At 60.1% G+C, this 25,141-nt stretch overlaps 2 protein-coding genes across 4 annotated transcripts; both read right to left on the reverse strand.

Annotated features, from left to right (window-relative positions):
- Positions 1 to 606: 606 nt before the first annotated feature.
- On the reverse strand, positions 607 to 8,062 carry SERPINF2 (serpin family F member 2). 3 transcript variants are annotated; one of them, XM_056127361.1, is made up of 10 exons: positions 7,928 to 8,062; positions 6,604 to 6,670; positions 6,444 to 6,482; positions 6,267 to 6,329; positions 5,849 to 6,050; positions 5,290 to 5,433; positions 5,010 to 5,213; positions 4,243 to 4,385; positions 2,652 to 2,856; positions 607 to 1,615 (listed from the first exon to the last, which is right to left on the reverse strand). In XM_056127361.1, exons 2-10 carry the CDS (start codon positions 6,664 to 6,666, stop codon positions 1,197 to 1,199), a joined length of 1,482 nt encoding a protein of 493 aa, XP_055983336.1. In that variant the 5' UTR covers positions 6,667 to 6,670; positions 7,928 to 8,062; the 3' UTR covers positions 607 to 1,196. The 3 variants fall into 3 exon arrangements, with proteins under 3 accessions (XP_055983336.1, XP_055983334.1, XP_055983335.1); XM_056127359.1 differs by having other exon boundaries at positions 5,849 to 6,053; XM_056127360.1 differs by lacking the exon at positions 7,928 to 8,062 and adding an exon at positions 7,453 to 7,584 and having other exon boundaries at positions 5,849 to 6,053.
- Positions 8,063 to 8,717: 655 nt separating this feature from the next.
- WDR81 (WD repeat domain 81) lies at positions 8,718 to 21,514 on the reverse strand. Its single transcript, XM_056127150.1, has 11 exons — positions 17,484 to 21,514; positions 15,293 to 15,400; positions 14,916 to 15,106; positions 14,643 to 14,833; positions 14,049 to 14,214; positions 13,807 to 13,972; positions 12,452 to 13,150; positions 11,713 to 11,858; positions 11,263 to 11,442; positions 9,064 to 10,114; positions 8,718 to 8,799 (listed from the first exon to the last, which is right to left on the reverse strand). The coding sequence occupies exons 1-10, from the start codon at positions 21,190 to 21,192 to the stop codon at positions 9,794 to 9,796; spliced, it is 5,877 nt and encodes a 1,958-aa protein (XP_055983125.1). The 5' UTR covers positions 21,193 to 21,514; the 3' UTR covers positions 8,718 to 8,799; positions 9,064 to 9,793.
- Between the last annotated feature and the right edge of the window lie 3,627 nt (positions 21,515 to 25,141).

Here is a 25,141-nt window from a genome sequence, read left to right on the forward strand (position 1 = left end):
ATCCAATCCACTTGCTACTGTCCTACCCAAATTGCTCTCAGTCTCTCTCCCTTTCAGGGAGACCAGTAGTGCCACCACCTGGACCCCCCTGCTCACATTCACAGACAAGGGCCCACCCACGTGGACCCTCAGACTCCCCCCAGCCCTGTGCCCATCCCTCCCCCCCATCACTTCCCCAGATCTTCAGGTGCTGACAGCCTCCAGCTGGAGCCCAGCACTCCCGCCGCCTGCCCCCCGGCTGGCGGGCGCCAGTTTCTGGCAGAGGGGCAGGCGTGTAATTAGAAACTGCGCCAGCTCCTTAATTGCCAGTTCTTCTCCCAAACCAGGAGGCCTGTGCTATTCTCAGCCGCCCTGGAGGCCATTTCCCTGAGGCATGCGGAGAGGAACGGGCTGAATGCAGAGCCTGGCTAGGTAGAGGCGGCTTTGCCAGAAGGAGCCAGGCTAGAGGGAGCTGCCTGGTGGAGAAGGGCTGACCAGTGGTTAGTTCAAACATGGTGGGGGGGGGGGGCTGTAGCCGCCCCTCTGGGCCCCCCTCTGCACCTTCTCTCCTCCTTCTCACCCCACCCTTCCCATCTGAGCCCAGAACAGTGACATGGAGACAGCCAGCTCCATTCATTCTTTATTCAGGTGGCATAAAAATCACTACAAAAACTTTACAAAAGAGAGCAAAGGGACCCTTCCCTGTCAGCCTCTAAGACCCCACGCAGAGGAGGAAGACACGAGAGAGGAGGGCAGGGCACCCACCCTGTGGGGGTCTGTGAGGGCCAGCAGGGAGACTGAGGTGCTGGGGGTCAGACATGATGATGGAAGCAGCTCATATGGCATGTCCCACCTTCATGTCCACAGCAGAGCCAGGTTGACCTAGAGGGTCCGACCCCAGGCTCTGCCCCGCCACCCCGAGGATGTCTCCTTGGCCCGGGAGAGCAGCCCATAACCCCAGCCCTGCCTCTCGGGAAAACCCTCATGGAGGTATTCCAGCTCAGTCAGGGAGGAAGACCCCGCTGCCTTCCCGACCAAAGTGGAGCCACTCAGCCCCAGTGGGCACCTCCGCCCCGGCCCCAGCCCCCCGCTGAGCCCCGAGAAGAAATGACTCGGGATCACGGCCTTCGGCTCCCGCCTTCTGCCAGCCAGTTTGGAAAGGGTCCCAGAAGTTGAGAACCCCAGCCAGGTCTCGGGAAGCTGGCGGCCCCTGTCCCTCACTTGGGGCTGCTGGGCTCGGGGTAATCCTCCTCCATGCGGGGCATGAGTTTCAAGATGCGGTCGAGGGACTTGTCTCCATGGGCAAACACTTTCAGGAGGTGGTAGATGTCGTCATCCCTGTCGCTGGGGGCATCCTGCTGTTCCTTCCGCTCGGGCGATAGGCTGGGGCTGGGGTTCCTCACACTGCCCACGAAAAGGGGCAGGCCCGTGGTGTCCTCCAGGATGAAGAAGAGGAAGGGGCGGTTCACGCTGAACGCCGACAGGGACATGCGGGACATGGCGGTGCCCGTGGCGGCCGCCGCCTCCACGCCCACCTCGCTGAGCTCCAACGTGGACTGATGCTGGACACTGGACACCACCAGGCCCTGCTCAGAGATCCCCCGCAGGTCTGGGGCCTCAAACAGCTCCTGCAGGCCTGGCAGGGCAGGACACAATGGGTCAGAGCCACCTTCACAGCCCAGCATGCCTGCCTCCTGGCCAGGGACGATAAGCCCACAAATATCTGGTTGGCTCCCCACTCTACTTTTAAATGTCATTCTAAGAGTCACTTCCTCCAGGAAGTCTTCGCAGATGCCCTGGCCCTAAGCCCCAAAAGGCACCTCTTCAGTGTTCTCTCAGGTAAACTAGAGATAAGCCTCCTGACTAGTGAGTCATGGTGAAATGTAGGCACCTGATTCCTCTTCTGCTTACCACATTACACTGAGTTCTTTGCCCATGGTGGACTCTCAGTACCGGAATGGACTAGCTGCTTAGCAAACATTCTTGGGGAAAATACATGACACTCCTCAAGAGCATGATGCTCTGGTCAGAGCGATAGTACAGCTGGTAAGGTGCTTGCCTTGCATGCAGTCGACCCAAGTTTGATCCCCGGCATCCCACCGGGTGCCATGGGCACTGCCAGGAGTAATTCCTGAGTGCAGAGCCAGGAGTAACCCCTGAGCATCGCCGGGTGTGATCCAAAAGCATACAAACAAACAAAAAGATAGCATGATACCCCTTGGGGTCGGAGCGGCAGAATGGTGGATAGGACGCTTGCCTTGCAAGCAGCCAAGCTAGATGTGATCCCCAGCACCCCATGTGGTACCCCCAAGTCTGCCAAGAGTGAGCCCTGAGCACAGAGCCAGGAGTAAACTCTGAGCATCACCCAGTGTGGTCCTGAAACAAAGTAAACAAAAAAGCATGATATCCCAGCTTCTCCACCTGCCTATTCTGAGACCCCCAGGGAGCGGCCATTCCAGCACCACTTACCCCCTCCCCGACCCCCATCTCACACAGCACCAGGATTCTCTGCAGTGTGCAGGCTGCGCCAGTCCTTTTCCCTGAGTGGCCCCAGACCACCCCAGGACAGAGCCTGTCTCACATCCCTGGGCCCTAGGTCAGGACACAAGCCTCTCTCTGGGTCAGCCCGCTGCAGTGGGCCTCCTCCTGCTGCAGGCCATCCAGCTCCTTACCCAGCTGGCTGAGGGTGGCCACCAGGTCCAGCTGGTGTTTGAGATGCAGCTTGGGCAGTTTGACCTTCGTGGGCCTCTCCCGCAGCAAGGGCGGGTGCAAGGTGTCCCAGCTCAGGTTGGCCAGCACCTGGGATACGTTCCACTCAAAACGGGTGGGCAGCAGGACCACGAAGCTCATGTTGTTCTTAAAGGGGAAGTGAGCCACCTGCAGACAAGGGAGCAGGGCGGGTATGAGAGAGGGCTCCATCACCTTCAGCTACTTCCTTCTCTGCGGGCTATGTCACACTTCCTGCCCGTGTGGCAGGGGACTGAAAGAGAAGTGCCTTCAAGCTTGAAGGAAGGTTTCTCTCTTCATCTGCTACCAGCCAGCCCCAGGGCCAGGGGGGGAGCGTCCTGCTGTCTCAGACACCTCCCTGGGCTCAGTGGCCTGGATGGTTGGTTTCCAGGCAATTCTGCCGCAAAAGGAGATGCTCTCCCCAACCTTTTCCCTGCAACAGTGAATGGGCCCACGTGGCTCTCCCTACGATGGCTTGGGGCATGAGTTCTTGGGAGTCCCCAGGAACTGGATTCTGCAGCAAGACTAGGGCCCACTGGCCTCTGGGATCTGTGACCCCATGGCCTGCAGGCAGCAGGGCTCCTACCAGTGGGAAGAGGGGGTTCACATCTGTCAGCCTAGGCTGCGTGCAGAGGACAGAGGAGTCCTGGCGGGAAGGGAGAGTGTGTAGGACACAGTGGGAGGGAGGGAGGGTGCCGTGGAGAGAGAGACAGGCGTCTGGAGAGACTCTGAAGAGAAGCTGGGATGTGCTTCCCAGAGTGTGGAGGGTCACTGTGATGATGTCACACAGCCCTGTGAGACACCCAGCACTGTCCTCTCAGCCACAGTTGAGGGGCCAAGGAACAGGCTGGGCCGGAGGGACCACAGTGAGGCCAGAGTAAGGGAATGGCTCCTGCCAGTGCAGACCAAAACAGCCAGAACCAGCATCAGGACGTGGGTGAGCAGTTCAGATGGGCCCTCCCCAGGCAGGTGTGGCTCGGGGGGCCTGAGAGCTGGCTCTGTGGCTGCTGGCAGGTCCCTGTATGGTCCCACAATCCATGGGTTCTTATAAAAAGATCCCAAAACCTAAGGCCATCTGGTTCTCAATTCTCCACCCATTCTATTTAAATAGAGACTGTCCCAATCAATAAATCGTCATTTTTTTTTAAACTCTTGTCCTTTGTAGCACTTAACACTTCCTGAAATCATTGTGGTTTCTATTTGCTTAGGTGCTGAGTGTTTTCCTCCCTGAGCACAGTGATCTGGTCTCCCCTGCGCTCCACTGAACCCCTAGTGTTTAGAACAGAATCTGACATACAGAGAATACCCACTATCTTTTGGTTGTTGAGGGAACACCTAAGAATCTGAGGCCTTAAAAATTAAAAAACAAAACAAAACAAAAAACACAACTGAGGCTTGTGTACCTGGAAGAGGGCAGAGTGAGCGTTCTAGAGTTTCCTGTGCCCCCCTATCTCCCACTCCCCACCCCCCCACGTCTTCCCCACAGGCTCTGCACTCCCTCCCTCCACCCAGGTCCAGCCTGGGCACCCCAGAGACCTGTATCTCAGGCTGCTCCAGCAGGAACCAGCGCAGCGGGTAGGAGTGGGCCTGCATCATCTCCACCTGCACCATGAACTGCTCATCCAGATGGAAAACATCCCTCTTGGTGAGGTTCGGGTCAAACTTGCTCCTCCAGAAACCTGTATCCAGCAGAGAACGGGGAGCAGGACTGCTGGGCCTGGGTCATCCGTCTCTTCCCCATCCCACCTAGAAGCCACTCGGGATGAAAAGCGGCAGTCAAGCCCCCAGGGGTGCAGAGCGGAGAGGTCTTCCCTGCAGCTACTGGGAACCTGCACTCTGATGGCCCAGAGGTCCCGCTCAGCCCTCCTGGCCCTGTGGAGGAAGAGGGACCCTGGGAACTGAGCAGGGACAGGGCAGGGATAGGGAATGAAAGGGAGGGGACAGGAAGGGGGAACAGGGCGGGGAACAGGGTGGGAACAAGGCAGTGATAGGGCGGGGACAGGGTGGGGGGGCAGGGCAGGGATAGGACAGGGACAGGCAGGAATAGGACAGGGAGGGGCAAGGATAGGGCAGGGATAAGGGGGGATAGGGCGGGGACAGGTGGGGGTGGACAGCGCTAGAACGGGAGGGTGGGGCCGGGCCGGGCCGGGGCCAGGGCCTGTGGGGCGGGGCTGGGGCGGGGCCAGAGCGGGGCCGGTCCGGGCTGGGGCGGGGCGGGGCGGGGCGGGGCGGGGCCAGGGCGGGTGCAGTCCCTGGTGTCCAGGCGGAGGTGGGTGCGGCTGGGTTGAGCTAGGGGTCCGCACCCTGGAAGTGGATGGCGTTGAGCAGCAGCAGCACCGTGTCCTGCGGCAGTTCTGAGAGGAAGTTCTCGATCTTCCCCTCTGTGGCCTCCTTCACCCAGTGGTTGATGTTCTCCAGGTCCTCCCCCTTCCTTCCCGTCAGGCTCACGGGCTTTGCGCCAAAGATCTGTTCCGACTGTTCCAGGAAGTCCTCTTTGATGGGGAACCCTGCACAGAAGCAGCATCGGCTCAGCCCGACACCCTCGCTCCCACCCCAGGCGCTCGCCAGGTAGCCAGCACCCACCTTTCTTCAGGTACATCCTGGCAGCCAGGCGGAGTGCCCCGGGCCCCAGGTCCTGGCAGAGGTGGCTCAGCACGGAGGGGAGGCAGGGCTCCGAGTCCACGCGCAGCACCTGCAGCAGCCTCTGCAGCGTCTGGTTCTGGGCACCTGCGGGCACCGCGCAGGCTGGGACCCGGGCTGCAGCCCCGGCCCACACCAGGCCCACCAGGGACCCCGCGTGCGGATCCGAGGGACAGGACTCCCCAGTGTACTTCCTGCTCCGCAGCTGACCCTGGTGGTCCCCTCACCTCCACCAGCCACCTTCCCTCGTGCCACCCACCAGGAGACGTCCTGCCCTGTGCAGACACTGGACCCAAAACACCGTTTGCAGATCCCCAACCAACACGCGGGAATCTGACTTACGGAGATGGTGGTGGCCTGGGGCTCTGTGTTCCAGGGCCCCCGATCGGGATCTGTGAGCCCAAGGGCCGTGCTCCCCGAACCCCCCAGTCCCTTGTCCTTGGAGAGTGAATTCCTGCTGGCCCCCCGGCTCTGCTAGTCCCAACAGGGGCGGCACCAGTACCTAGCGTCAGATGAGACAGTGCCAGGGCCACGCTCAGAGGTGACAGGATGAGGTTGGGACTGTTGGATGTTTGGGCCACCAAGGAGAAGAGGTCTGTGGTGAAGACCATCATGGCCTGCGCCAGTTTGCGTATCTGTTCTGGGGTGGGGGGCCCCTTGCAGTTTCCTGGGGCCCTCTTCAAGATATTGCGGTCATCAGCCTCCTGCTGGGGGTGGGGGGAGAACTGAGCAGGAGTCCGTGAGGTCAGGGGCAGCTCCCCCCCCCCATTTGGTTGAAATTGTCCTGCAAGGCCCCCATGCCTTGGGCTTTGTCTTAGTTGAGACAAGGCAGGAGAGGGAGAGTCCCCTGGAGGAGGGATACTGGGGCCCCTCCCCCACCCTCAAGCCCACCCACTCGCCCCCAGCCCACCTGGTTGTACCTGGTTGCCCAACTTGAGGAAGGTGAGAGGGGACAGCCTCTCCTGGGTCTGCCCGAGCCCGTGCTGAGGAGAGGAGGAAGCAGGTGGAGAAGGACGCTTCCCCCCCCGCCCCCCGCCTCCACCCACAGGCCCGAGGGGGATGCTGCCCATTCCACGTGCACCAGGCACCCCAGGTACCTGATAGTTCAAGGGCTGCATGGCTGCCACAGGAGAGAACTGTGGAGAAAAGGGACAGGGAGAGGCAGGCAAAGCCCTCAGAGCCTGAATCTCCAGGAACTGCACCAGCTCCGGCCCCAGCAGCCCAGGTCCTCCCCACCCCCGGCAGGGACACTCTTACCGCTGAGCAGAGGCCTTGCAGGCAGGACAAGCTTAGCACCAGGAGCCCCGGGAGCGGCGCCATGTTCCTGTCAGGGACAGAGTGCTCAGTTCCCGCCTCGCCCCACACCCACGTGCGCCCTGGGACGTGGTGTGCTGCCCAGGGGCGGGCCAGGCGGGCGGTGCAGCCCAAGCACAGTTCCATGGCTCTCCGCTCTGAGATAGTTGCCCCTTTTTATATTTTCTGATTTCACACACACACACACACACACACACACACACACACACACACACAGGGGTAGGGCGCTCGCCTTTCACGCGGCCAAACTGGGTTCCATCCCTGCGCCCCTGAGCATCACCAGGAGTAATTCCACAGCATAGCCCAGTGTGGCCCCCGAAAAACAAACAACAACAAAAAGCCCCAAAAGTTCTGATTCTTCCAGACTTGGAGATTTGATGAAAGATAGGATTGACTCCAGGCTCTGCCTCTGGCCCCGGGGGGCTTGGCTGGCTTCCTGACCCCTCAGGCTTCATGTTGGCTCACACAGCCAGGCCAGTTGACTCAAGGAGCCCCTGGCCCCTGTCTCTACCAATACCAGCACCATCAGGTATGGCCTCTGTTCAGGCCATTAGATAAAAAATAAACAGGTCGGGGCTGACCAAAGGGCTGCTTGTTTGCAACAGACTCCGGTTCACTCCCCGGCAAGTTCCCCAAACACCAGGCTGGGAGCAGCTTCTGAGCGCCACCAGGGATGACCAAAAGAGAAAATACAAAAATAAATAAAATGGCACTAAGCGTTCCTGACTCCCACGTGGACAGTGAGTACCATAGGAGCACAGTTTCTGTAAACCCCACCAGAGTCAAAAGCACCTCTTCCAGGAAGCGAAGGCACCTGTGCTCTTGGGCTCCTCTCCCAGGACCCTTTCCACCCTGTAGTCTGCAGGGCCAGCCTTTTCCCTCGGCGCTGGTGCTATCCAGAGTGGACAGGGCTGGGGGGCCCAGGAGACTGGGGGTTGCGGGACAGCACCAGAGGGTGGCCCTGTTGGTCAGGGCAGAACCCAATGAATGACGGGCAGAGCGACCTTTGGACTTAACGGGAGTCACTGGCCTGCCTGCAGCAGGTCCCCCATACCCCCGCTGCCCCTTTCCCAAGGCCGGTCTTTCTGGAGGATTTCTAGAATTCCACCTCTACCACACAAGGCCCCAAACTAGGCTTGGGCTCCTGGCAAGAAAAGCCCCCCAGGCCCCACCTTGACTCCTCAGACCCCAGGAGTCTGGAAGAGTGCGGCCCCCACCTCCATCACGTTTAGCCCAGGCCTTGGCAGCGAGGTGCACAGCCCCCTACCTCTTCTGCCTGGGAGTCGCTGCCAGCCTCCTCCTTGCTGCCCGGCACGCACGCTGTCGCTCTGGCCCCACCTGGATGCTCCCCAACCTCTGTCCAGGCTCCTGCCAGGACAGCCGGGCCCTCCCTCCCACCAGGACCTTTGCTCTGGCCAACCCCCGACCCCAGTGCTTTCTCTTCTGGTAAATATTGACCTGCGCATCCGGTTAAACATTGATACTGGGGCCAGAAGCCCCTTTCCCATCAGTGTGCCTCATCCTGGAAGTGACCCCCGGGAGCTGGGCCCCACCTGAGCTAGAGAAAGGAGGGGCTGGAGACAGTCGAGGCTGTCAGGAGCAGAGGGACAGACACCTGGTGCCGTGGCAGGCTCCCCAGACCCGACCAGCAGGGCTCAGGCTCGGAAGAACCACGTGACGTGCGTCAGGGCACGGCTGAACTGAAGCACACCAGGTTCCCGCTTCCAGCATGCCAGTCCCTCTTCCCTTACTGCCGAGAAGCAGGAGGAGCGGGAAGGGGAGGCCAGCACAGGCCCAGCCCTCCCACCCTGTCCTGGTTGGCTGTCCCCAGGCTGGATGCAGAAGATGGCCGGGCCAAGGCCACTCCCTGCTGCTGTCCCAGCCAGCCATGTGTGTCCTCGGGGCTCTGCAATGTGGCCTGTGGCAGCATCGACAAGTCTCCCTCTGCACCAGAGGAGCCCGAGCAGGCCACCAGGCCCCCCACCCCATGCCTTGCCCTCCTCTCAGAGCCCCAGAAGCTGCCAGGACCCACCTTTTCCCATCCTGGCACCGTCCAAAGAAAGCCTCATGAGGTCAGGGATGTCGCTTAGTGGAAGGGCATCTGCCTGGCATGCACGAGAGCCTGGCCTCCACCCCCTACTATAGCACTGTCCTCTTATTGTTCATCGATTTGCTCGAGTGGGCACCAGTAATGTCTCCAGTAATGTCTCCATTGTGAGACTTGTTACTGTTTTTGGCATATTGAGTACGCCACGGGGAGCTTGCCAGGCTCTGCCATGCAGGCGAGATACTTTCGGTAGCTTGCCAGGCTCTCAGAGAAGGATGGAGGAATCGAACCGGGGTTGGCTGCGTGCAAGGCAAATGCCCCTACCTGCTATGCTATCGCTCCAGCCCACCCTCCACACCGCAGAAAAACACCCAGCTCTCCTGGCGTTCCATGGCTTTCCCGCAGGATTTATTGGTTATATTTACATCTATTGCAAATGTGAGGAGGCGGCAGGGCCTGCCCCAGACCTCATCTCTGGTCTGGAATTGGGGCCCAGGAGTGCTCTGGGAGAGACCTGAGATGCAAAGGATTCTTCTCACCCCCTTCTCTCAGGGCTGTGGGCCACCTCCCAGGGATGGAGGGCCGGGGCGGGGGGCCGCCTCCTCGGCTCAAGGCACAAACACTGTGGTGGGGGGGCAGGCAAGGCAGAGGGGTGCTCCTGCTGGGCACCAGCCGGTCCAGTCCACCTCCCTCTCCCGCTCTGCCCTCTTCTTCCCATCTGCATTCCCACCCTGGGCAGGGCCAGGCTGGGTTAGACTCCAGCTCGAGGCTCGTAGCTCCTGGGCTACGGCCAGCTCTCGGGAGCCTGGCAGCCCCGGGTTTCTCTGTCCCTGCAGAATGAGGAAGACAGAATCCAGCTGGGGAGGGGGCGTCTTGGCGGAGAGGAGCAGGGCCGGGCCCATGTCCCCTCCCTTCCCAGAACGCCCCTCTCCCAGGTGGACACAGCGGGCAGAGCGCAAGGGCGCCTTCTCCCGGCTTCCTGCCGGCAGTACAGGTCCGGGGACTGGTCTGGAAGCAGCTGCAGGGGGGAAGCGGGGAGGGGAGGTTAAAGGGAGGGGTGTCTGCTCATCCCCACCCCCCCCCAGTCTAGGCCAAGAGGCGGATGACGCCATTGTCCGAGCCCAGTAGGAGGTGCCGCTTGGTGGGCAGCAAGGCCAGGCTGGTGAGTGTGCCCTTGAAGTTCTCGGAGCTGAGCTTGGTGGTGGCCTGCGAGGGCGGCTCGAGCAGCGAGCAGACACCAATCTTGTTGGCCACAGTGCCAGTGACCACCTCGTTGCCGTAGAGGTCGAAGGTGTGGATGGGGTCGGAGGCCGACTTGTAGTGGTGCGTGGGCTTCTGTTCCAGCTCCTTCCACACGGTCAGGGAGTGATCGGACGAGGAGCTGATCAGGACGCTGCCCTCCACGGCCTGCCCAGGGACAGCAGAGCCTCAGTGGGGCCTGGATGCTGACCCCTCCCTGGTCCCTGGCACATGCCCAGCCCCAGGGTCTTCCTGATGCCTCCCATAGTTCCCAGCAAGGCAGTGCCCTGAGTGTGGTCAACCCCCCCACCCTTGCCCCCGGCGCAGCCGCCCCACAAGCATCAAATTAGGGGGTGAATCAGTGGTGAGTCAGCCTGGCCATCACTGTAACTAAGCACTCAGTCAGGCCTCACCGTAGTCCGTCTACAGGGGACTGGAGCGACAGCACAGAGGGCAAGGCGCTTGCCTTGTACATGGTAAACCTGGGTTCGATCTCCAGCACCCCACGTGGTCCCCAAGCCCTGCCAGGAATCAGCCCTGAGCACTGCCGGGTATAGCCCCAAAACAAAACAAAACAAAAAAAAAACACTATGAGGTAGCTGCTGTCCCTGTTTCCACTTTACAGAACAAAACACTGAGGTTCAAAAAGATCCAACAACCCAAGCAAGGTCATAGGGCCAGCAGGTGATGCCGCCGAGTGACACCCAGGCTGGATCTAGAACCTCCTTCCACAGTCCCAGAGAACTGGAGTGTAGGAGCAGCTCCAGTCCAGGGTTCCTGGAGAAAGGACCCCCCCTGGGAGAGGCCTAGGCAGCTGCCTCCACCACTGAGAGAGCCCGTCCCTGGGTGGAGGACCCCCCCCCCCGTTCCTCTCTGGTGCCTCCCCATGATTGGGATGACCATGATTGGGAACAGGGCAGCCAGCAGGATTCCCGTGCCAGACTTGGCCCTCTCCCGCATAGGGCAGCCCAGCAGGGGGCATGGACTCTGCTCAGTGGTCTGGGGGCAGTAAACAGTCGCTCAGCTGAGCTTTATTTAACCTGCGCTGGGTCACGGACACAGCCCGACCCCTGATGGTCCAAGCAAGACAAATATGGACAAGGGTTACTCATTAGAACAGCCCGGGGAGCAGCAGCGTCAACTCGGCCCCCAGGCCTCCGCCCCCAAGGCTACCTCCTGCCAAGCGCCCCCACACCTCACATCCCCCTGCAAAGAAACTGGCCCCACCCCTCCCTGCCTGTGGGTTCTGGGGCGGGGGTCAGGGGGGACCCGGTTCTGCCCTGAGCTGGGGAGGGGAAGGGGAGCCGGGGCATCACCTTGATCTGCAGGATGTCCCCTTCGTGGGCCGGCCAGCCTCGAAGAACCAGGCCTGTGCGTGTGTCCAGAAGCACCATGAAGCCCGAGGAGAAGCCGGCCACGACGCTCCGGCCGCTGGGGCTGACGGCCAGGGAGCGGACAAGCCCAGGGTTCAGCCCACCTCCCAGGCGGAACTCATGCTGCGGGAAGGGAAATACGGACGCTGAGGCGGCCCCACACTGCTCCCCGCAGACCCGCTCGGTCCCCAAGTCCACCCAGTGGAAGAACTAAACCTTGGTTCCTGCCCGCCCCCCCCCGCCCTGGCCCCATCCAAAGGCCAGATGGCCACCCCCAGGGTCTGCTGCTGCCGCTGCTGCTGGCAGGTCTCCCGAGACAAACGATGCCCTGGCCCTCCAGCTGGGGTTGCTCCTCCCGACACACCCGAGCTCAGGGCACTGAACACCCCTGACCTGCAGGCCAGGCTTCCTGCAGTCCACAAAGCGCAGAGTGGAGTCTGAGCTGGCCATGGTGATGCTGGTGTGGGGGGCGGGCATGAGCGCCACCGCTGTCAGGGGCATCCGGCTGTCTGAGGGCTCCACCGTGCGGATGGTCTTTCCTGGGAAGGAAGGCGGGCAGGGTCAGCAGATCTGGGTCCCAGCCATTGCCGAAAGCGCCTGCCTCCCCCAGCCTCTGGCCTGCTCCCTTCCTGCTGCCTGGATTCCAAAAGCCTCTGGTCCCCACATCCCGTGTCTACGGCCAGACAGCACTTCCCCCCACCCCCCAGGAGTAGCCTGGTCTCCACACCACAGTCCCTCCCCATTATCTGCAGTGCTGCTTCCCCACCCCTTCCAACCTGATATCCCACCCCCCAACGAAGATACATGTGAAGACTCAAGCAAGCAGCTAAGGAACGCAGCACACGCTGCAGGCTGAGCCAATCTCTCTGTGCGATCACTTCCCAGACAGCTGCTTCAACATGGAAAACGGGATCTTCTGATGCTAGGCAACTTGCTCCAGGCCACTCGGCCAGGGAGTTGGTAGAGTCGACCCAAAAGCAGGTGGCCTGGGTTCAAGGTCTGGCTCTTCTGCGTAGTCTTGATGGGCATACTCTGGAACTACAGAGTATGCCCACCCCGCAGACCCCCTGCCCGTGTGGCCCTGGTCCCAGGCCGGCAGCCTCACCACGAGGCTCCCCGGGGACCCACTTACCCGTGAAGGGGTCCCAGACATGCACAGCCCCGTCACAGGTCACTACACACTGCGGGGCCTCCAGCTGGCCAGCGAAGAAGACGCTCTTGCGGTGCTGGGCATAGACGAGACGTGGCGACGTCTCGCTCGTGCCATCACCTGAGTTGTAGAGTGGCCAGAGGCGCACGGTGCGGTCCTTGCTGCCGCTCAGGAAGAAGTCCTCGCCACTGAGCGGGGCCACGCACTTGACGGCTCCCGAGTGGCCCGGGAAGCTCTGCAGGCGGATCTGGTGGAAGTGGAAGTGGGCGTCGTGCTGGCTGACGCCGATCTCGTACTGCCAGTAGGCCAGCCAGTTCCCGCTCAGCCCGTGCGCGCTCCGGGGCAGCTCCCGCTTCAGGGCGTTGTCCTCGCTCTCGCCGCCCAGGCCTCCGCCGCCAACGCCCGCCCCGGAGATGGGGCCCAGGGGCCCGGGGCTGTCGGCCTGGGAGCCGCTGGGGATCTGGATGCGGTTGCCCACTAGCACACTCCCAAAGGTCCCCGAGTGGCTGTCGTCCTGGCTGCAGGCCCCGACCGGGTGGGGGTCCCACTCGGGGCCCGTGCTGGGTGCCGTGGGCTCTGTGCTGGCCAGGTTGTGGCCGCTGGAACTGATGCTCTCCAGGTACAACCCCGCCAGTTCCCCTACCAGTTCGTGGTTAGGGATGACTTTCTGGATGATGTCACCTGGATGGGGGAGGGGGGTTTCCTGAGACCAGGGGAGACCTTGGGCAGCTGCCCCCTCCTGGCCCAAACACCTGGGAACTACGGGAGACAGACCCGGGATGTGGGAACGCTGGAGATACGGTTCTTCCTCATAAAACCGCGTTTTCCCCAGCAGAACGTGGCTTCAGGGTGTACTCAAGGCCCCTTCTGTGTGCCTGGTTCCTCTGGGTGTCAGGAGAACGGAAGCAGGAGCTTCCTGCCCTGACTTTAGAGGGGTGAGACATCTGCAGCCAAGGGCAGAGCACCTGTGTGGGGTCACGCATCCCAGCAGCCCAGACTCAGGCGTGCAGAGGACAGCTTGGTCCCGGCAGGAGGTGCAGGGGCCCACTTCTCTACCTTCCCCAGGGTCCGTTCGCCTCCTCCACCAACACTTGTGTCTGTTTACTCAACCCCTGGGACTCAGGTTCTTAGACCAGACCTAAGGTCTTCAACCCCCAGTAAATGGCCTACTGCCAGTCCACAGGTATGAAAAGGCTGAAGAAGGCTGAGCAAGCTACCTTTGCTCTGGCCCAGAAACTGGGACTTAATACTAGCTACTAACTCGGTGGTGGGGTGGGAAGAATGCGGGGCCCTCCCCGGGAAGGGACAGAGCCACGAGGCATGAGATGGGGCAGTACCCAACAGGCAGGAGAAGGGCACGTAGATGGTGTACGCCATCTCCAGGGTGAACACCTTCTGCAGCTCGTCCAGCAGAGTAGGGTCCACCAGCCGCTGCTGCCCGTCAGAGAAGGTCACCTCTGGCAGCTGGCCCTCTCCACGGCCTGCCGAATCCAGCTTCAGATCCTGTAGCCAGGAAGTTCCGGGAGTCAGCCCCAGCTATGCCCGGGCCCTGCCCACCCTGCCAGGCAATGCTGCCCACCTGCTTCTGGAGCTCGTGCAGCTGAGAGAAGACCTGGAAGAAGGTGGCCACGGGCTCACTCAGGTGCTGTTGCACCATCTCCTGTCCAATGCGCAGGCAGATGAGTGCGATGAGGCTGATGGTCTTCACACACAGCACCGTCCGGGCCTGAGCCCCACTCGGGAAGCTGGAAACAGAGCTCATGGGGCCCGGTCCGCCACTCCACAGGCCTCGGCCAGAATCGATGCAAAAATGGTCAGAGGAAGCAAGTTCCCAGACCCATGGGGCTAACCCAGGTGAGGAAACTGAGGCACGGGAAGGTGCAACTGGCCCGGGGCACCACACAGCTGTCACGAGACCCTGGACTTTTTTTTTTTTTTTTTTGCTTTTTGGGTCATATCCGGCGATGCACAGGGATTACTCCTGGCTCTGCACTCAGGAATTACTTCTGGTAGTGTTCGGGGGACCATATGGGATGTTGGAAATTGAACCCGGGTCAGCCACATGCAAGACAAACGCCCTACCCGCTGTGCTATCACTCCAGCTTCACACCTGGACTCTTAACAGGGCCACTTGACTCTCCCAGACCCCTCCCCAGTAGCCCCCTCGGCGTACCCTGTGACAAGGGAGGTGAGGAAGCTGAGCACCGGCAGCAGGACCTCGTGGCTGATGCGGGGCAGGATGTCCATGAGGGTGGTGTCCGACAGGTACACGATGATCTTCTGGGTCAGCGTCACAGCGGCCAGCAGCCCCGCCTCCTTACGGCTATTAAGTCGACTGGGACTGGAGGGCCCCCCCAGGGCCACCTAGGACCACAGGGCAGATGAGAGCCAGGCCCGGAGGCCCTGCCGCTGCCCGCCCCCAGGGCGCCTGCGCTGAGATACTGACCAGATAGCTGATGTAGGGCAAGTACTGGTAGGTGAGCACGGGCTCCCCGTACAGGCGCGCGATGTGCAGGAGGCAGCTGAGCACGGGCCCTGACACCACGTCACCCAGCACGGGTCTCTTCTGGTAGATGTTGCCAGCACTCAGCGGGGGGCTCTCTCCACTGCTCACCGTGAACTGCTGCCGGGTGGGCCCTAGCCAGGAAGGGCACCACCTTGAGGAGCTCCCAGAGGGAGGTGGGGAGGCTCACCCGGGGGCCGCCCACTGCCCTGATGGGGAACCCAGCGCCCCACCAGGGGCTGGCTGAGACAGAAAGGGAGTGTCCCCAGAGGGCAAGGGCCCATCTGGTAGACCCCGGCCGCACAGACTGCAGGACTTACCCACGTAGCATGACGTTAGCAGGCGCAGCAGGTTCCGGGCCACATGGCGAGAGGCAACCGTGGGGCCGAGCTTGGCAGAGAGCCAGCGAACCGTCTTGCAGGCTGTATCTGCAGAGCACGAGCGGACCTGAGCTCGGGAGATAACTGTGGCCTGCCCCTCCCGTCCCACAGACAGGGGCACCTGCCCCAGTCCCCGCCCCACCGTGCACTGAGCAGAGCAGGGTAGTCTGTGGGCCTCTGCTGCGAATGACAGCCCCCAGGCCTCTGCTCTCCCCACAACCTGCTCTCTGCTCCCTCTACTCCCAATCCTCTCAGTCTAAATATATTAGCCTTGGGCCGGAGAGATAGCACAGTGGGTAGGGCATTTGCCTTGCATGCAGCCGACCCGGGTTCAATCACCGGCATCCCATATGGTCCCCCAAGCACCGCCAGGAGTAATTCCTGAGTGCAAAGCCAGGAGTAACCCCTAAGCATTGCTGGGTGTGACCCAAAAAGCAAAATAAATAAATAAATATATTAGCCTTTTGTTCGGGGCGATGGGGAGAGGCTACACCCGGCGATGTTCAGGGCTTACTCCTGGCCCACACTCAGGGATCACTCCTGGAGTGCTCAGGAGCAACGTATGAGATGCTAGGGATTGAACCAGGGTCAGCCACATGCAAGGCAAATGCCCTGTCTACTGTACTATTGCTTCTTCGGTCTTTCCAAACACTTCTGGTTTTGGGATCACACCCAGCCATGCTCGGAGGTTACTCCTGGCTCTGCACTCAGAAATTACTCCTGGCAGTGTTCAGGGCGCCATATGGGATGCCTGGAGACCAAACCTGGGTCAGCTGTGTGCAAGGCAAGTGCCCTACTGCTGTACAATTGCTCTGGCACCCCACACTCTGGCTTTCCACTGATTCAAAGAACCATGACAGGGCCAAGGATGTGGCTCAACTGTTGAGTTTGATCCCCAGCACCACAGCCTCATAAGCACCACTGCATGTCATCCCAGGGCCGAGCACCAAAGCCCTGACCCAGGTCCCCTGACTATCGCTGGATGTGACCCCTATTTCACAAAGATAGGATAGGGCTGGTGAGATAAGAACAGGGGTTAAGGTGCTTGCCTTGCACATAGTTAAGCTCAGTCTGATCCACAGCCCCACATATATATGGTCACCTGAGCCCCACCAGGATGACTCCAGAGAGCAGAGCCAGGAGTAAGCCCTGAGAATGGCTAGGTGTGGCCCAAACTGCCTCCTCAAGCAAAAAGAGAGTGAAAGAGCAAGACAGTGCAAGTGAGAGAGAGAGAGAGTAAGGCCTGAGCAACAGCAAAGCAGGCAGGGCATTTGCCTTGCACATGGCTGACACACAGGCTAGATCGCCGGCATCCCATATGATCCCCGTGCAGAGCCAGAGTAACACTTGAGCACTGCTGGGTGTGACCCAGAAGCCAATTAGAGAGAGAGAGAGAGAGAGAGAGAGTACAAGCAAAGTGAAGAAGCACACAGGGGCATCTCAGAACTGTATGTGCACAAGTGGGTCCCTTTGCCTGGAAATGTCCATCCTACTGCAGACCTGGCGACCCTGACTTCCGTGGTTAGCTGCACAGGGCCACTGCTGGTGGTGGGCTTCAGGAGGTCACATGGTGCTGGGAGTCAGATCAGGGCCTCACTGATGCAAGGGATCGGATCTACCACTTGAGCCACATATTCAACTTAGCCAGTTTTCATTAGTGACCTCCTACTAATCAGCCCTCCTTTCGAGAAAGCCTTGTTCACCCCTGAAAACTAGACCCAGACCTTTGGCACATCTCGCCAGGCTCTCTCTAACAAACAGAACCTGCATTAGGTCAAGACTGTCTACTGTATGACATCTCCTCTCCTAAACACATGTTCTAGTGTGCCAGAGTGACAGTACAGCAGGGAAGGGTCTTGCCTGCATGCATCCAACACAGGTTCGATCCCTGACACGCTGTGTGGCCCTCCAACCCTGCCAGGAGTGATCCATGAGCTCAGAGCTGGGAGGAAGCTCTGAGCACCGTTGGGTGTGGCTCAAACACCAAAAGTAAAACTAAATAAACACTCCCAGGGGACAGCCCAGGGTCTGGGTCATGCATCTGAGTGACCCACCGAAGGCCACACAGGGAGTTCAGCAGATTCTGCTGAAACAAAGGTGTCTGAAACCCACCTCGGGGCTCTGGACTCACCTAGAAGGATCTTCTGCTCTTTGTCCTCTGACTGCTCCGTCAGCGGTTCCTCTTCTTCCTCCTGGTCTGTCCCGCCGCCGCCAGTCACCACCGTCTCCATGGACAGCACCGTGTCAGCGAGAGTGAGCTCAGCCCCCCCAGGGCCCTCCTCCGGCTCGCCCTCGCCCTCCTCCTCCTCCTCCTCCAGCACCACGCAGCCTTCCTCCTCCTCCTCCTCCTCCTCGTCCTCCGATCCCTCACTCTGCTTCAGGTCCTGGCTGCTGTCACCCGACCTGAGGCTGCTCTTGTCCAGGGGTGCGGCCCCCTCGTCTGCCACCCGCTCCTCGCCCAGAGAGGTCTCGCTGGTGCTGCTCTTGTCGCTCAGCCGGCCGAGACTCACGGCCTCGGCCTCCTGGGGCTGTGGAGATGCAGTCACATAGAGGCCAGTCTGGAAGTCCTCGGTCTCGGGGAGGTCAGCCTGGTCGCGGAAGCTGACGCCAGACGTGTAGTCCGGGAGCCCCAGGCCTGAGGCGGCAGCCGGCTCCTCGTCCATCTGAATCTCCTCCCCGAAGGCACAGGAGCTGGGTCTGGCCCCGGGGAGCTCGTTCTCTTCGTCCTCAGCAGCCCCCGTCAGGCCCTTGCTCTCCTCTGGGGAGGCCTCCACCCCGGCCAGCACCTGTAGGACGTGGGGCAGCAGGTGCACGAGGAAGGCCTGCAGCCCCAGCCGCACCATCAGCTGGGCCACGAAGCAGTCGGTGTACAGGTAGAAGCGGCCGTGGAGCCGGCAGGGGCTCTCGTAGGCCCCGATGAGAGGCTTCAGAAGGTACTTATTGGCATTTTTGGGGCCCAGGGCCTTGGCCACGGGCTCAAAGAGATACCAGGCTGTGTAGACGGCCGTGTGCTCCTCGGACATGAGGGACAGCACAAAAGGCAGCAGGATCTCCAGGCCCTCGGGGGTGATGTCACTCAGCACAGCACCCAGATGCTGCCACAGGCTGAAGACCAGCTCGCGGCCCTGGGCCTCGTCCTCCACGCGCCGTGACTGGTACAGCAGGATGAACTTGTGCAGCGCTGGGAAGTAGGGGGGAAAGGGGACCACAGAGCTGAAAGGGCTGAGGAGCTGGGTCGGGCAGGGGGGGGGCAGCCCCTGGGAGATGGGTCTGTAGGCAAACAAGGGGTCTGGCTTGTCCTGGGGACCCACGAGACCTTCAGGTCCGCTCAGCTGCAGGAGCACATCCAGCACGGGCTGAAGAGACACAGGGATCTCCTTGGGGTGACGCGTGCAGAGTCCCCGAACCGCCTCAAAGCGCATCCACAAAGGCGCATCTGGTTGCAGCGTTCGGACACGGGTGGCAAATACCATCTCGGCCAGCAGGACCCCCAGCGCCTGCATGTCCCGGTGGAAGAGGTCCCGGAGCTGCACTGGGGAATGGAGTTGGGGCTTCTCTGCCGCCTCCAACCGGCCCCCGAGGCCTTTGGTCAGGAAGTGGCCGAGTTTCTCCAGTTCTTCCAGAGCCTGCAAGGGGTTGAAGCCCTCTGGGAGAAGGATTTTCCCCTCCTCCCCGTCCCCCAGGTCTGCTCCCGTCATTTTGCTCCTGCGGCTAGGACGAGAGGCAGAGGCCACCGAGAAAGAAAGGAGGCCCGGGGGGCCCTGAAGGGAGGTGGCGGAGGAAGAGGAAGGCGAGGAGGAGGCGGAGGGGCCCAGCTGGTCAGCAGCTTTCCCGGCTAGGGCGATGGAATCCAGAGCTTCAGTGGCCTGCTCCAAGTCATCCTCCCCTGCCACCTGCCGGTCCCTGCTCCAACCAGTCACACACGGGGTAGCCTCCAAAACCAGTCTACCGGCCCCGTTTGGAAGCTGTCCTGGGAAGTCCTCCCGGCCAGTGCTCTCCTGGATGGTCTGGAACAACAGCCTGGGGATGAGTGGAGGCTCAGGGGCCAGGGTAGGTGCCCCGGCCAGGCGCCGGGGATGAGGCTGGTCAAAGAGCTGCACCACGCCAAAGCTGGTGAGGTGCGTGTGTGCGTCCACCAGGTGCAGACACACATTCTTCTCCTTCACGGCCTCCTTGCCCTGGAGCTTGTAGCCGAAGGTGAGATCGATCCAGTGGTGCAGGTCCTGCGACACCTCGCGGCTCTCCAGCAGTGCCCGGTGGGCTGCCACAAACTCCTGGCCAGAGCTGCACCAGGACGGCACGTCCAGATCCGGCATATCAGGGTGGATGGAGCAGAAAATAGAGGGGTCGGTATAGAACTCGGGGATGCATTCGTCAGGAGTCCAGTTCTGCATCCGCTCCATGCTGGCGGGGTACTCGTGGGGCTCCCACTGAGCCCTCACATGTCCGCAGAGCACGGAGCGGGGTGTGCGCCGCGCCTTGTACACATAGTAGGTGATGTCCGAGAGCACGTCAGAGATGTGGTGAGGCACGTGGGGGGGCTCCCCACCCCCAGTGCCACCTGCGACGAACGCCTGCCGCGTCATCTCATAGGTGAAGTCCAACTGCTTGTCCCCCTTGTTGAGACGGAACTTTGACTTGCACAGGTCCCGGAAGCGCCCGTGCGGTGTGGTGAAATCCACCACCCAAGGCAGCACAGGGTGGTAGTTGGGGTCCCCCTGCCGGCGTCCCGCCAACCGATTCAGCTGCATGAGGTAGTGGAAGTTGCTGATGCGGCCGTGAACCCAGTCCAGCACAAGGCCCCTGAGTTCCTCCTGGCAAGTGACACTCCCAACGGTCCGTTCCCCTGAGTCTGCAGGCTTAATGGCCGGCCCGGTCCTGCTTACCGGGATATCCCGGTCCTCATCCTCCTCAGGCCTCTCATAAGCACTCAGGTCCAGCCGGAGCTCACTGCACAGCTTCTCATCCACTGCGATGTGGTACAGAGATAGGGCCCCACAGGCAAGTCCCTGGCGGTGACAGGCCTCCATGGCCCGCAGCACGCGGAAGAGAATGAAGAGCACCTTGGCTTGGCTGTTAGTCAGTTTGGCAGGGCTGAAGGTGACCACATCATGCAGGGAGAACTGCATGTATGGATGGAGTACGTAGAGCATCTCTGGGGATTCCAGCAGGGCCTCAGCTCTCAGAAGGCTGGGACAGGCAGGGCTGCCCCGCGGAGGGCAGGAACCATCTCTGATATAGGATGGGCACGGAGTGGCTTCCCCCAAGGGCAGGAACGGGCAACCATAGACCCTCTGAAGAGCCTGTCGGACTGAGTCCAGGGCAGGGCCGGCCAAGGGGGGAGGACTATGGCTATAGGGCTGCCCGTAAGTCTGATAAGCATGGTGCCATAGGTTCCGGTAATTCTGGGCAGCCACATCCCGCATGAAGCGATTGAGGGTCTCCGGGCTGCCCGAGACGTCCTCGGGGGGCAGGCCACCGCCCAACGGGTAAGCCAGCCTCCGTTTCCGCAGCCCGTGCACCTCCACACGCGTCCAGCCCGGAGGCAGCCTCTGCACTGAGCGCTGCAGGAGTGTCCTGACTTCCGCCTCGCCCAGCCCCTCGGCCCGGGGACAGGGGCCCGGGGGCAGCCGGCGCTCGCGGATGCTGGCCAGCCAGCGTGAGGGCACGAGAGCCACCACGTGGGTGCCTCCTGGGGCCGGGGCCAGCTGCCGGGCATCGATGTTGAGGTCCCGCTCCACTCTCTGGAGCAGTTCCTGCATGTCCGGGTTCGGAGGCGGGGACCATCCCGGGGCCGCCGCGCTGGGGGCAATTTCCCGCCGCTTGCTCCCCAGGGCCATCCCCTCCAGGACACCTGGGGGCAGCGCGGGGCGGCGGCTTCCGGGGTGCCGGGCCCGGCGCGCTGCGCGGGCCGAGGGCCAGGGGCCGGGCCGGGGGCGGCCGGGGCGCGCAGGGGCCGCAGGACGGGAGAGCGGGGACACCCTTACCCCTGCGCAGGGTCCGGCGCTCCAGCGCGGCGCGGCGGGGCAGAGGCAGCGGGGCGCCAGCGCCTGGCTCCGCCGCGACGGGTCAGCTGACGCAGCTCACGTGACCGCCCGGCACGGAAACAACCGCACGTGGCTGGACTGGGCGCGCCGACCCCGCCTCCCGCCGCCCGCCCGGCTCCGGGCCCTGCTCCCGGGCCCCCCAACCCCCTCCCGGCCCCGGCCTGCGGCGGCCGCTCCCCCTCCCTCCCCGCCGCGTCCCGGCCGCTCCGGAACGCCCCGCGGAGGGAGGGAGGCTCCGTCCAGAGACCCCAGTTTTTAACGATCGGTTCTGCCTCCCCCTCCAACCTGCTTTTACAGAGGCGACCCCTGGGTCCAGTATAACTCTCCCTCCACGACTGGGGGGCTTGTGGATTCAGATTCTTTCCGCGCCTCCTTTGGGTGCTAGCGCGACAGTACAGCGGGTAGGGCGCTGCCTGGCACATTTCCTATGATCCTCTGAGCCTGCCAGGAATAAGCCCTGAACACTGCAGGGTGTGGTACCAAAAGAAGGAAGGGAGGAAGGAAGGAAGGGAAAGCAACTTGGAACTTCCCCGGGTTTTGCGGAAGAGACCCCAGAGCACCAGGCGGGGCCCCACTGCACCTCAGCACTGCAGGGTGTAGCCCAAAAACAAAAGGAGCTTTTAATTTTCCAAAACATTGCATGGGTAATTTTCATTCGGGCCCTCACAATAAGCCCTCTGCGAGGCAGGGAGAGCTTTTATTACTGTTTATAATTTGCAGTGGTGATAACCAAGAGCCACCACAGACTTGGCTAAGTGATAAAACAGAGACTTGCTGCCCTGGGGCCCTTCCCCCCCCCCCCCCACACACACACACACAACTCCTTAAGACCTTTCTTTTAAAAATCTTTTTTGGTTTTTAGACCACACCCTGCGATGCTCAGGACCTATTACTGACTCTCAGAGATTGATCCTGGGGATATCAGGAGACCATATGGGTTGTCTGGGATCAAACCCTGGTCAGCTGCATGCAAGGCAAGCAGCCTACCTCCAGCCCCATCATTTAAAATAAAAATGCTCCATAGCTCAACGGGCTGAGCACATGCATGCTTTTGCATGCAGGATGTCTGGGTTGGGAACATAAACATACACATATGCATGAGCTGGTATGGGAACATCCCCCAACCCCCTTCAATTAGGAGGGACATATGCACACATACATGTGCAAACACGGACCAGCATGAGCACCTCCTCTGAACAGAGTTGGGAGTAGCTGTCAAGCACAGCAGGGTGTGACACCAAAATAAGTAAGAGAGATTTAAACTTCTGGGGCTGGAGAGTGCTCTTCAAAATGCAGGAAGTCTGGGGGCTGGAGCAATAGCACAGCAGGTAAAGTGTTTGCCTTGCGTGCAGCCGACCTAGGTTCGATTCCCAGCATCCCATATGGTCCCCCGAGCACTGCCAGGAGTAATTCCTGAGTGCATGAACCAGGAGTAACTCCTGTGCATCGCCGGATATGACCCAAAAAGCAAAAAAAAAAAAAAGCAGGAAGTCCCAGTTCCGGCTCTGGCACTATAGAGATCCAGGAGCAGCCCCTGAGCACCATAGGATCCTCCCTGCACCCCCCAATTTATTTTAATAAAAATCTAGGCCATCTAAGAGAAGTGGCCCAGAAGCTTGGAGTTCTTGGGAGGAAATGTCTACGGCCCACTTCCTGTTCAAAGGTCTGCAGCTGCCTTGAGGCTGCCCACTGTGGTTAAAGCTTGCAGACAAGGTGGCTGGGGGGAGGATGCAGGAAGGAGCAGACCCCAGAGAGCTGATCCCCAGAGGACACAGACCCTTCAAACATCTTGCTGCTCATGCACCTGCAGAATAGTTTAGACTGTTTTCCACAATGAAATCACAGGTTCAGGTTTGAGCCTTTGATTCCTGAGTCTTGCTGCTAGGAAAGTTGGCCTCAAGCAGAAGCTGGTTGTGGAGGGTTCGAGGGTACAGAAGGGCACTGAAGGGAAATGGAAGTGTTGGGACCAGGAGGCTGGCTCAGTGGCAGAGTACCATAAATCCCACCCCAAGGATCCTCGGCACCATAAAGTATGCGAGCTCTAGTGCACCTCCTTGCAGAAACAACACAAGGAAGGGAGGGAGGATCCTCCAAGGGGCCGCTGGATTCCCGTGTGCTCAGTCATGCCACTCCCTCCAGCAATGGCTGACCACCATCCATCATGGAGCATGGCCCAGGAGCCAGGCCTCAGACTAAGCACTTGCATTCTTATTTGGTTTCATTCTTACCACAACCCTAAGAAGAAGATAGATATTTTGTGTCCAAGTAGAATAGTTTCATTTTAGGAAAGTATGAGAGACAAAGAGATGAGGAAAAGAGAACATGGGCTTCTCCAGAAGAGAAAAGTCATCGTACACATCTCAGATTAAGCTGTGGGTGAATCTCCAAGATAGAGAATGCTTGCCTGAAGAAAATATTTTACCTCATTTTAGTTTAGTTTTTTTTTTGGGGGGGGGGGCTAGGGGGGCGGAGGAGTGGAGACACCTGGCAATGCTCAGGGCTTACTTCTGGTTCTGTGCTCAGAGATCACTCCTGGTGGTATTCAGGGGATTTTATACCAGTGTTGGAATCAAACCCAGGTCAGCTACATGCAAGGCAAGCACGCTACCTACTGTACTTTAGTTCCGGCCTCATTTTATCTATTTTAGCATGGGGAAGTTGATTACTCTTGGTGACCTGCCTCCGTTCACAAATCTAGGCGATGGCAGAACCGGAATTCAAACCCCACCCATCTCATTCTAAACAAATTTTACTTTTGTTTATTTCATTTATTTTTATTTTGGGGCCACACCCCACAGTGTGCTCAGAGTTTACTCCTGGGTTTCTGCTCAGGGATCACTCCTAGTAAGCTCAGGGGACAGTATGTGGTGCCAGGGATCCAACTCAGGTTGGCTGCTTGCAAGGCAGTCGTCCTACCTCCTGTACTATCACTCTGCCACCCCCTTGTCTCATTCTAATACCAATGTTCTCTCTACAGCTTAGTGATGTATTTTTTTTTCCACCTAGGAAATGGTGTATCTTCATAATGTCAACTCCCCAAACTTAGTCTGAGAACCTAAGGCCAGAGGATGAATTTTGATTAACAGGAAGCAGTTTCTGCTTCTCGGTACCAAGAAAATTGTGTCACTTGATTTTTGCTCCTCTAAATTTATCTAGTCCTAGCAGGCATTAATTTTTCTTTCCGCAAGTCTGTGTGTGCCCTGCCCTCTAGTGGCTTTTATTTGCAATGCATCAATGACCTTGAGTGTAACTAAGCTTAACCTCTTCAAAATTCTTTCCTTCCCTTGAGTAGGGATGCCCTTGCTGGGTCCAGTTGCACTGAAATATTGTTTGTTTTTGTTGTGGGGGTCATACCAGAGGTGCTTAAAGGCAGCTCCCAGTGTGCTCCTGGGGACCGTGCAAGGACCTTGGGATTATGCTCTGGGCCTTTGAGCCACTAGGGGCTCTGCACTGAGTTGGGACATGTCACGGTCCTCCCATTGTTCATCAATTTGCTCGAGCGGGCCCAGTAACATCTCCATCGTGAGACTTGTTGTTACTATGTTTGGCATATTTGACTACGTCACGGGTAGCTTGCCAGGCTTTGCCGTGCGGGCAAGATACTCTCAGTAGCTTGCCGGGATCTCCGAGAGGGGCGGAGGAATCGAACCCAGCTCAGCCGGGCTGGCTTTGTGCAAGGCAAATGCCCTACCGCTGTGCTATCGCTCCAGCCCTAGTTGGGACATGAGGTGGAGAGAATGAT

The sequence above is a fragment of the Sorex fumeus genome, unplaced genomic scaffold, assembly GCF_029834395.1.
Source record: "Sorex fumeus unplaced genomic scaffold, SorFum_2.1 ptg000063l, whole genome shotgun sequence".
In the NCBI taxonomy this organism is placed as follows: Eukaryota; Metazoa; Chordata; class Mammalia; order Eulipotyphla; family Soricidae; genus Sorex; species Sorex fumeus.